At 43.0% G+C, this 11,787-nt stretch overlaps 1 protein-coding gene across 3 annotated transcripts in view; it reads left to right on the forward strand.

Moving 5' to 3' along the window:
• Positions 1-11,787, forward strand: part of LOC122539569 (cartilage intermediate layer protein, nucleotide pyrophosphohydrolase) — a 71,684-nt gene that overhangs the window by 41,875 nt on the left and 18,022 nt on the right. For all 3 annotated transcript variants that reach the window (XM_043674556.1, XM_043674557.1, XM_043674555.1), the window contains 2 exons: positions 2,273-2,338; positions 7,432-7,746. In XM_043674556.1, coding sequence (XP_043530491.1) covers positions 2,273-2,338; positions 7,432-7,746 — 381 coding nt within the window. The remainder of the gene's footprint in view (positions 1-2,272; positions 2,339-7,431; positions 7,747-11,787) is intronic.

The following is an 11,787-nucleotide window of genomic DNA, read 5'->3' on the forward strand; positions in this document are numbered from 1 at the left end:
TTCTAACTTTGAGCTTCCAACCTAGCTCCCTGAAAGTCTGTCTAACATCCTCGGCACTCCTCCTACCTATGTCGTTGGTGGCAATGTGGACCACGACTTCGGGTTGCTCCCCCTCCCCCTCCAGGACCCGGAAAACACGATCAGAGACTTCACGTACCCTTGCACCTGGGAGGCAACATACCACACGTGAGTCTCTCTCGTTCCCACAAAACCGCCTATCTGTGCCCCTAACTATCGAGTCCCCAATTACTACTGCTCTGCTCTTCTTCACCCTTCCCTTCTGAGTAACGGGGACAGGCTCCGTGCCAGAGGCCTGAGCTCCAAAACGGTATACTTGTTCTTGAGGGGAACGGCCGCAGGGGGTCCCTGCACTGGCTGCTTCCTCCCAGTCCCCCTCACTGTCACCCATCTGTCTGCAATCTTTGGAGTTACTACTTCCCTAAAGCTCTGATCTATGACCCCCTCTGCCTCCCAAATGATCCTAAGTTCATCCAACTCCAGCTCCAGTTCCCTAACACGGTCTTGGAGGAGCTGGAGATGGGTGCACTTCCTGCAAGTGTAATCAGCAGGGACGTCCATAGCATCCCTCACCTCAAATATGTTGCAAGAGGAACATTGCACTGCCTTCACTGCCATCCCTCTAAAAGTAACCTTTTTTAAAAAAAAAATTACTGGGTCTAAAGAATAGAACAAGCAAAATGCAGCACTTACCTACTTACCACAACGGGTCTTATTATTAGGTTAGAGGAGGAGTGAGGGTGGGAGGCACTACCTCTATAGTGCCTCAGGTTCTTCTCCTGCGCGCTTTTATAGGGAAAAAACCTACCCGGCTGCTTCTCTGGTCTTCGTCACTTCCCCCTGCTGCTCCCGCTCTTTCTGTGAAGAGAAAAGAAAAACAATACCGCTGCCCGCTACTGGTAAGTAATTTTAAAACAAACTGTCTCCCCTTAGCTGTAGCCTTCCGGGTTCCTTTAAACTCTGCTGCTGCTCGCACTCAAAAATGCTTGTATTTTCTATCCAGAAATACAAATCAAGAATTCTAATGAGAAACATTCCTCCTCCTGCTCTGAGACTTGAAGTAGTCCATGTCCACATGCAGCAAGACCCGGACATCATCGAGGGCAGGGCTGATAAATGGCAAGCAGCATACACACCAAACATATGCCAGGCAATGACCAACTTCAAGAGAGTCTCTATCTGCCTGACCTTGATGGTCAATGACTTAACCATCAGTGAATCATCCATTATCAACGTTCTAGGCATTGTCATTGAACAAAGTGCATGTCGGGGCTTGCTGACAATGGCCACAGGATGATTCATTATCTGGGCAGCTAGGAATGATGAAAACTGTACAATCATCAGGAAATATTCCTGTTTTCAATGGAGAGATGGTTACTGATGAAGCAGCAGAAGATGGTTGAGCCTAGTACTCTTCAGAAGTCCTGCAGTAACGTGCTGGTGTTAGGATGATTGGCCTCCAACAACCATAATCTGTCTTTCTGGTAGTGGAAAATTTTCCAAAAACAAGATGCTGAAAATCTGAAATAAAACAGAAAATGCTGGAAATGTTTGATATTTGGATGTGTGCCTTTATTCCCAATTCCATGCCCTTGGGATGAACGATGATTAGTCCAGGAGAGCGCAGGGTCAATAATTGTCTTCAGGCTTGGGTGCCTTTATAAAACTGTTTTTCACCTACTAAGACTACATGCTACAATAAACATATCTAATCCGTGAACCCTGCTGCCTAATGCAAGTCCGTATACTCCACATGCTTCTCTGCATGCATTTCCAACATTCACTTGGCTAGACTTCATGCTCCTGACTAGTTCTTCATGGGTGTTTTCCACCTTAATTCCACCCAGACTTGTTATTTATGCCCACTGAGCTGTGCAACATCATTACAGTTTACACCAGAGATGTAAAGATGTAAGCACAGTGGCAGCATCAGTGGAGGGAACTGGAGTTAATGTTTCAGTATTGTGACCTTTCTCCACAACTCAGTACGTGGACTGTTCTGATGAAATGTCGCAGATCTGATAAGTTAAACTCTATTGGATATTTATGTAAAAATGGGAGATAAACTAGGAAATGGCATTGGAAGTAGTGGTCGAATATAATTTTGTTATGCTGACCCACAGTAAATTGGTCACTTCAGCCATTACTGATTGCTAACAAAACACAGGATTGTTTCCCCTTTTACTGTAATTATTAAGACTTTTTATTACTTTGTGATGAGTGATATTTTTTCTTATTTGTATTCTGCTCACAGCAACTCCTGCAACCTCCAGCAAGCCACTAAAGATTCCAAGGGAAAGTAAGGAGGAGCAGCAGCCTGGTAATATCTGATTCACTCTAATGCAAGCTTTAAATAAATCTTAATCCCTAAATTTTAACTTGTAATGTTATTTTGAGGTGAAGGTTGCTTGTGGTCTGGCCTTAATCATGGGTGAGATTAATTGCTCTCTATTACAAAAACTTGTACCTGGTGGCCTCCTGTATACCAATGGCAATACAGAGAGGTTGGTAGGGGATGGGATTGTTGGAGAGAGCTGAGATCTTGGGAGGAGAGTGTCACAACATAGAGATACCTTTTCCCCATTGCCCTGGGTTTTGGAACTTCTGCAGATCCCAGTCAGTGTTCCTGAGTCCATAAACACTCCAGCCTGGAGCATGCCTGCAGGAACCAGTGACAGGTTGTTGCATTAGAGATGATTTGGTGGTGCCAGTGTTGGACTGGATGGACACAGTTAAAAATCACACAACACCAGGTTATAGTCCAACAGGTTTATTTGGAAGCACTAGCTTTCGAAGTTCTGCTCCTTCATCAGGTGGTTGTGGAACAGGACCATAAGACACGAATTTATAGCAAAAGAGTTAGTGTCATGGAGCTGTAATCGTATATTAAACAAATTTAGATTAAGTCTGTCATTTAGAAAGGGATATGCTAGTTTCAGTTCTTTAATATGTAAATGCCAGGATTCCTTTGAAGTTACATTCTCAAGAAAGCTTTAACTTTTCTAATATGTCCGCTCACACAATGCATTAAAGGTGTGAGGTTAAAGTCTATTCACGTTCCAATGTTGCAACAGACTGATTCTATTTCTAAAGTGGGGCTTAAAGAATCTTACTTGGACTTGTTCAGTTTTTGAGCAAAGTAAAATGTAATTCTGCAAATACAAATTCACCCCATAAATCTGTGTGTGCGTGCAGGAGAGACCGAGTGAGTGTGTGCATGTAGGTGTGAGGGCATGTGAAAGTGTGTTTGTAAGCTTGGTCAAGTGTGATGTGGTATAGGTCTGAGAGTTTGTGTGTGTATGTATGAGATAGGGTCTGTGTGAGTTTGTAGGAGTGTGTGTGTGTGTGGGAGTCTAATAAAGAATAGAATCCCTACAGTGTGGAAACAGGCCATTCGGCCCTAAAGTCCACACTGACCCTCCAAAGAGTAGGTCACCTGTAGTGTGACATGAACCCAAGGTCCCGGTTGAGGCCATCCCCATGGGTACCAAACTTGGCTATCAGCCTTTGCTCAGCCACTTTGCGTTGTTATCAACTAGACAAAAGTGAGGACTGCAGATGCTGGAGTTTATTTTCTGATGAAGGGCTCCTGCCCGAAACATCGTTTTTTTTTGTATTTTTTTTTCCCTGCTCCTCAGATGCTGCCTGACCTGTGCTTTTCCAGCACCACTCTGCGTTGTTGCCGTCCTTAAGTCCACCTTGGAGGATGGTCACCCAAAGGTCTGAGGCCTAATGTCCCTGAAGGCTGGACAGTATGCTGCAATTAATAGTCTGTAACAGAAACTGCCCAGCCTTCAGTATAACATCAACCACAATACCGTACAACCCCTGTCACAGTAGCCAGTGCAAGACATGTCAGAGTGTCGACATCGATACCACCATTACACATGGGGACACTTCCCACCGTATACGTGGCATGTACTTATGTGACTCAGCCAACATTGTTTATCTCATACGCTACAGGCAAGGATGCCCTGAGGTATGATACACTGAGGAAACCGAGCAGATGCTATGACAACTGATGAATGAACACTGCACAACAATCGCCAGGCAGGAGTGTTCTTTCCCAGTCGGGGAATATTTCAGTGTTCAGGACATTCGACCTCTGACCTTCAGGTGACCATCCCCCAAGTTGGACTTTGGGATAAGCAACAGTGCAAAGTGACCAAGCAGAGATTGAAAGCCAAGTTCAGTACATGTGGCGATAGCCTCAAACAGGACTTTGGGTTCATGTCACATTACAGGTGACTCCACTGCACTATACACTCTCTCTCTCTCTCTCTCTCTGTCACTCACTCACACACTCCCTCACTCGCACACACTCATGCAGACCCTCTCTCATATGCAAGCCCTATCTCATATACGCACAAATGCACCCCCTGCACTCACACCCACACCCACGCACACACCCTCTCGCAGGCTTATAACCCATCGCACTCACTCTCATACTTGACCAAGCTTACACACACACTCTTTCACATATCCTCACACCCACATGCACACACTCTCTCTGTCTCTTCTGCACGTGCACACATATAGTATATTGGGTGAATTTATATTTGCAGACTTAAATTTTATTTTGCTCAAAACTGCATAAATCCATGTAAGGTTCTCTAAATCCCATTTTAGAAACAGTCTGTCTCAACTTTGGGACATGGACAGACTTTAACCTCACACTTTTTAATGCATTGTCTGAACTGAGATGGCACCTATTGTTAGTAAAGTTAAAGCTGTAAGTATAGACCTATCCGGTAGGGAGGTAGTTGTCGAGAGAGGGAGCCATGGTTTATTAAAGGAGTTCTTCAAGAGGAAGAAGGCAGCTTACGTGAAGGTTGAGGCATGAAAGCTCAGTTAGGGGGCTTGAGAGTTACGTTAGCCAGAAAAGATCTAAAGAGGGGGCTAAAAAGCTATGAGAGGACATGAGAAGTTGGTGGATAGGATCAAGGAAAACCCTAAGGCCTTCTATAGGTACATCAGGAATAAAAGAATCTCTAGAGTAAGATTAGGGCCAATTAAAGATAAAGTAGAAAATTGTGTGTGGAATCTGAGGACATTGGGAAGCACTTAATGAATATTTTTCGTCAGTAATTCGCGTTGGAAAAGGGCAATGTTAATGAGAATATGAAGATACAGGCTACAAGATTAGATGGGATGGAGGTTGACAAAGAGGAGGTTTTAGCAATTTTGGAAGATCTGAAAATAGATAAGACCCTTGGGCTGGATGTGATTTATCCTCTGATTCTCTGGGAAGCCAGGGAGGAGATTGCAGAGCCTTTGACTTTGATCTTTGTCATCATTGCCGACAGGAGTAGTGCCAGAAGACTGGAGGATAGCAAATGTTGTTCCCTTGTTTAAGAAGGCGAGTTGGGACAACCCTTATAATTATAGGCCAGTGAGCCTTACTTCAGTTGTAAGTAAGGTGTTGGAAAAGGTTACAAGAGATAGGATTTTTTAATCATCTGGAAAGGAATAATTTGATTAGGGATAGTCAACACAATTTTGTGAAGGGTAGGTCTTGCCTCACTAACCTTGAGTTCTTTGAGAAGGTGTCAGAACAGGTGGATGAAGGTAAATCGGTTGGTATGGTGTAAATGGACTTCAGTAACACGTTTGATAAGGTTCCAAGTGGTAGGCTATTGCACAAAATACGGAGTCTCAGGATTGAAGATGATCTAGAAATTTGGATCAGAAATTGGCTATCTGTAAGAAGTTAGGGGGTGGTGGTTGAAAGGAAACGTTCATCCTGGAGCACAGTTACCAGTTGTATGCTGCAAGGATCTGTTTTGGGACCACTGTTTGTAATTTTTGTAAATGATCTGGATGTGGGTGTAGAAGGATGAGTTTGTAAATTTGCAGATGACACTAAGGTAAGCAGAGTTGTGGATAGTGCTGAAGAATGTTGTGGGTTACAGAGAGACATAGATAAGATGCAGAGCTGGGCAGAGAAATGGCAAATTGAGTTTAATGTGGAAGAGTGTAAGGTAGTTCACTTTGGAAAATAGAACAGGAATGCAGAATACTTGGCTCATTGTCAAGAATATTACCATGTAGATGAACAGAGCTTGGTGTCCAGGTGCATAAATCCCTGTAAGTTGCCACCCAGGTTGATGGGGGTTGTTAAGAAGGCATATGGTGTGTTGGCGTTTATTGGTAGGAGGATTGAGTTTCTAAGCCACAAGGTCATGCTTCAGCTGTACAAGACACTGGTAAGGTCGCATCTGGAATACTGTGTGTGGTTCTGGTCACTGCATTATAGGAAGGATGTGGAAGCTTTGGAAAAGGCTCAAGAGATTTAGTAGGATGTTGCCTGGTATGGAAGGAAGGTCTTATGAGGAAAGGCTGAGGGAACTGAGGCTGTTTTCGCTGGGGAGAAGTAGGTTGAAAGGTGACTTACCCTCTGATTATCTTATGTTTCTCGGTTAAGATAGGGTGGACAGTGAGGGCCTTTTTCCTTGGATAGTAAAGGTTAACACGAGGGGACATAGCTTTAAATTGAGGGGTGATAGTTTTAGGACAGATATTAGTGGTAGTTTCTTTACTCCGAATAGGAGGGGGGTGAAATGGCATGCTTGCAACAGTAGTAGACTCGCCAACATTAGGGCATTTAAATGGGCATTGGACATATGGATAATAATGGAATGGTGTAGGTTAGATGAGCATCAGATTAATTTTACAGGTCAACGCAACATCGAGGACTGAAAGGCCTGTGCTGCACTAACATTCTATCTTGAGAATGTAACTTAAAAGGAGTTCTGGGATTTACATATTAAAGAACTGAAACTCTCATATCCCATTCTAAAAGATGAAAGACTTAATCTAAATTTGTTTAATATATCATTACAGCTCCATGACACTGTAACCCTTTTGCTATAAATTCTGTGTCTAATGATGTTATACTGCACAACCACCTGATGAAGGAGCAGCACTTCAAAGGCTTGTGTTTCCAAACAAACCTATTGGACTATAACCTGGTGTTATAGCATATTTTTAGCATTAAAGAAAGGCTGACTCTCCGATATTGCGTCTGTTAGGTCTGCACCATATGGCCTCAATGCGTTTGTTGTGTAGTCAGGCTCCCATGCATGTGAAAGGGAACTTTCTGGTCTGTCTGTTTTACTATCAGAATGGAACAACTGCTGTGGCATTGCCATATTTCTCTAGGCCTGAGGGAATATTGACCGAGGATAGAATTCTTTCTTTATCTTTAACCCAGTAAACAATGCAATTGACTTCCTTTTATTGAAATGAATGAATTTGGAGATCTAATGGGAATCTCCTCATTGCTTTTGGCAGCATATCAGACTCTGCTGTAGAAAATATGAAAATTTGCAAATTGTTTTGAATGTGCTGATCATTTTGTATTGAAACAACTCCGTATCAATGAAGAATATCAAGCATTCAACTGTGTTGCAGGTTGTAAACTGAGATGCACAATGGGTCGTGTAAATGCAGAGTGCAGTCGATGTATGTGCGAAGAACATCTACTCCACGGTTCTGTACATCTTCAAGATGGCGCTCCAGCCTCCCAGGCAACTGTCCAGCTGTGGGGAGACTCTGACCAAATCCTGACAGTCTGTGATGAAAAGGGAAAGTTCAGGATTCCTGGTCTTTGCCCTGATGGCAAAACTGTGTTAAAAATTATGAAGTCACATTATGGAACTGTGCTTCATACACTGAGCATAAACAACAGCAAAATATCTACCATTGAAGTGAAACTCAAGAGATCTGGTAAATTATTTCTCAAAATAGAAATTGTTCAAATTGCGCTGTACCTCATTAATCACAAAATAGTGAAATGTTTTCCACATTGGGTCTAAATCTTCCAAGCTGGATCAGACTCTGGATTTCTGGAGGGCAGTTTTATCATTGGGTCAAAGTAGTCATCCCACTGGGATCCCACAATGAGGTCTGTATAATGAATAATGAAGGCTGTGAAAGGTCTGGCCTTAATCCTGGATGAAATTAATTGCTTTCTACATCTCAACCTTATACCTGGCAGCCTCCTGTACACCACTGGCACAATATAGCGAAGGTGGTGGAGGAGGGGATTGGTGGAGAGAGCTGACAAAATGTTACAGAAATTGCTGGAAACGTTCAGCAGGTCTGGCAGCCTCTGAAGAGAAATCAGAGTTATCATTTCAGTCCAGTGACCCTTCCTCAGATTGTAGATGAAAAAAAGTTAGTTTTATGCAGAAGATAGGGTAGAAGGAAGGAGAAAGTAAACAATAGATGGAGATAAGTCCAAAGATAGAGAAGAACAGTTGGACAGATAAAGGAGTGGATAACAATTGGCCTAGAAGAATGAATAACTACTAATGGGTCAGTAAGTGCCTAATACTGAGTTGTGTATAATAGCAGACTGTGTGATAACAAGGCCTGGTATGTGAGGTTGGGGTAAGGACATAAGAGAAGGTTCTTCTCGCCCTTAGATTTTGTTGGATTTAATATTAAGACCAGAAGATTGGCAAGTTCCCAAGTGGAGAAAGTTATCTTCTTGCCCTTCTGTGTGAATCCGAGTCCCACTCTCAGTGATATGCCCATTGATAAAGACACAATGCAACAAAGTACATAGAGACCATCAGAGTGAATTTTTACAGAAGTGACACCCCTTTTTACAGCAATGGTTATTGTATCCCAAGAACTAAATGCAGCTTAAAACTCTCAAAGCCTTTTAACAGCTGCTGAGAGAAAATAAGTATGCAAGTGACTGAGGTCATAGGGTGGCAGGTTGATGGTGAGAGGGTAAGGTGGCTGGAAGATTATAGTTCGGACAAACAACCAACTAAGGTAGTTTAATGGGGAGGAGAAAAATACAAACAATGTTGTTGGGGGGTGGATAGCATCCTTATCCTGATTGAGAATTCTGAGTGGTGTTTTACCTACTTAGTACCAGAGTAAGAGATATCTAAATGTTGTACATAGGCCCTGTTCTGTGCTGTATTTTTCTATGCTCTTTGGCCCACGATGTTGTGCCAAGGTTTACTCTTAATATAAAATATAATAACTTAACCTACACACCTCTCAACTCACTGCTATCCATGTGCATGTCCAGCAGTCGCTTAAATGTCCCCAATGACTCTGCTTCCACCATCACCACTGGCAACGCATTCCATGCATTCACAACTCTCTGTGTAAAGAACCTACCTCTGATGTCTCCTCTATACCCTTCTCCTAATATCTTAAAACTGTGACCCCTCATACTAGTCAATCCTGCCCTGGGGAAAATTCTCTGGCTACAGACTCTATCTATTCCTCTCATTATTTTGTACACCTCGATCAGGTCTCCTCTCTTCTTCCTTCTCTTCAGAGAGAAAAGTCTGAGCTTATTCAACCTTTCTTCATAAGGCAAGCCCTCCAGTCCAAGCAGCATCCTGGTAAACCTCCTTTGCACCATCTCCAAAGCCTCTGTATCTTTCTATAGTAGGCTGACCAGAACTGGACACAATATTCCAAGTGTGGTCTCAACAGGGACTTGTAGAGCTGCAGCAAAACCTCGCGGTTCTTAAACTTGATCCCCCTGTTAACGAAAGCCAAAACACCATATGCTTTCTTAACAACCCGATCCACTTGGGTGGCAACTTTGAGGGATCTATGTACTTGCACATCCAGATCCCTCTGTTACTCCACACTGCCAAGAATCCTGTCTTTAATCCTATATTCAGCATTCCAGTTCGACCTTCCAAAATGCATCACTTCGCATTTATCCAGGTTGAACTCCATCTGCCATTTCTCAGCCCAGCTCTGCATCCTGTCTATGTCACGCTGCCTGCAGTAGCCCTCTATACTGTCGACGGCACCTCCAACCTTTGTGTCATCTGCAAATTTACTAACCCACCCCTCAACCTCCTCATCCAAGTCATCTATAAAACCTACAAAGAGCAGAGGCTCAAGAACAGAGCCCTGCGGGACACCACTCAACACTGACCTCCAGGCAGAATACATTCCATCTACAACCACTCTGCCTTCTGTCAGCCAACCAATTCTGAATCCAGATATCCAAATCTCCCTGTATCCCATACTTCCTGACTTTATGAATGAGCCTACCATGGGGAACATTATAAAATGCCTTGCTGAAGTCCATATACACCACATCCACTGTTCGACCTTCGTCGAGCTGTCTCGTCACCTCCTCAAAGAACTCAATAAGATTTGTGAGGCATGACCTGCCCCTCACAAAGCCATGCTGACTGCCTTTAATCACACTATGCTTTGCCAAATAGTCATAAATCCTATCCCTCAGAATTCTTTCCAAAACTTTGCTGACCACAGATGTAAGACTGACTGGTCTGTAATTGCCAGGGCTTTCCCTATTACTCTTCTTGAAAAGAGGAACAACATTCGCCTCCTTCCAATACTCCGGTACGACTCCTGTGGAGAGTGAAGAGGCAAATATCCTCGCCAGCGGCTTAGCAACCTCCTTTGTTGCTTCCCGGAGTAGCCTAGGATAAATCTGTTCTGGCCCTGGGGTCTTATCGATCTTAATGTTTTTCAAAATTTCCAGCACATCAATTTCATCAATCTTGATCTGATCAAGCCTGTATCCCAGCTCCTCAAAGTTCCCATTCACAACAAGGTCCCTTTCCTTCGGGAAAACCGAAGCAAAAAACACATTTAGGGCCTCCCCTATCTGCTCAGACTCCATGCACAAGTTCCCTCCGCTATCCCTGATCGGCCCTACCTTCTCCCTGATCATTCTCTTATTCCTCACATATGCTGTAGAATAATAAAATCATGATAAAACTGATAACCCAAAGATGTGAAAGAGAAGGGAAGGCAGTAAAAGTGAGAATGCAAATTAAGATCATTTTCTCATAGGCTGCAATTGGCCTGACAGCTCAAAATGTAAAAACAATTAACTTCTAGTTTACTGAAATAATGCCCCTCAAATTAAAGGAGGTAAAGGATTAAATATGAACAGCAGGACCCCAAATTATCAAACTTCCTTCCTCCTTCTTTAAAACAGTGGGTACCAAAGGCATTTGAGTGAGCCATGTAGAGGTTGAGGAATTTAATTAACAAATTGAAAGCATGCTCTTACAGTGCAATCAGAAATTTGGAAAGCTGACAAAGATAGAAAGGAAAGTAAGTTATCATGAGACTTAAAAAGTTTATAAAAGGCAAATGAATGTTCTCTTCTTATCAAAAGGGAATGGAGTATAAAAATGGGAAGGTTTTGCTAAAACTACACAAAGTATTAATCAGACCTAGCTAGAATATTGTGAATACTGCCAGGGACCTCAGAAACAAATTGGAGTAACTAAAGAATGGATTTGCTGTGATCATGAGTTGTTGAGGGCGATCAGAGCCAGTAAGTACATTTGTCAGCTTTTACTGTGCACCAAGAGCGGTGGCAGTGCTTTTGCCAACATCCAGACTCTCCTGATCACATTTCCCTATATACTTGCAAGGAAGTTTTCAACTCCAGATTCATTGGAGGCCTATTTACCTATTCGAGAAGAACGGATACTCAAAAAATACAGTGTGCAGATTCCTCAAGAACAAACCACGACAAGCAGACCAAACACAGCCAGAATCCCTAACCACCTTACCATACATCAAAGAAGTTTCAGAAATGACAGCCAGACTACTAAGACCCCTCAGAATCCTAGTAGCACACAAACCCACCAACACTCTCAAACAAAAACTAACAAACCTAAAAGACCCAGTACAACCATGGACAAAACCAACGTCGTCTACAAAATTCCATGCAAGGACTGCCACAAACACTACGTAGGACAAACAGGAAGAAAGTTAGCCACCAGGATACAC

The sequence above is a fragment of the Chiloscyllium plagiosum genome, chromosome 32 (genome assembly GCF_004010195.1).
Source record: "Chiloscyllium plagiosum isolate BGI_BamShark_2017 chromosome 32, ASM401019v2, whole genome shotgun sequence".
Lineage (NCBI taxonomy): Eukaryota > Metazoa > Chordata > Chondrichthyes > Orectolobiformes > Hemiscylliidae > Chiloscyllium > Chiloscyllium plagiosum.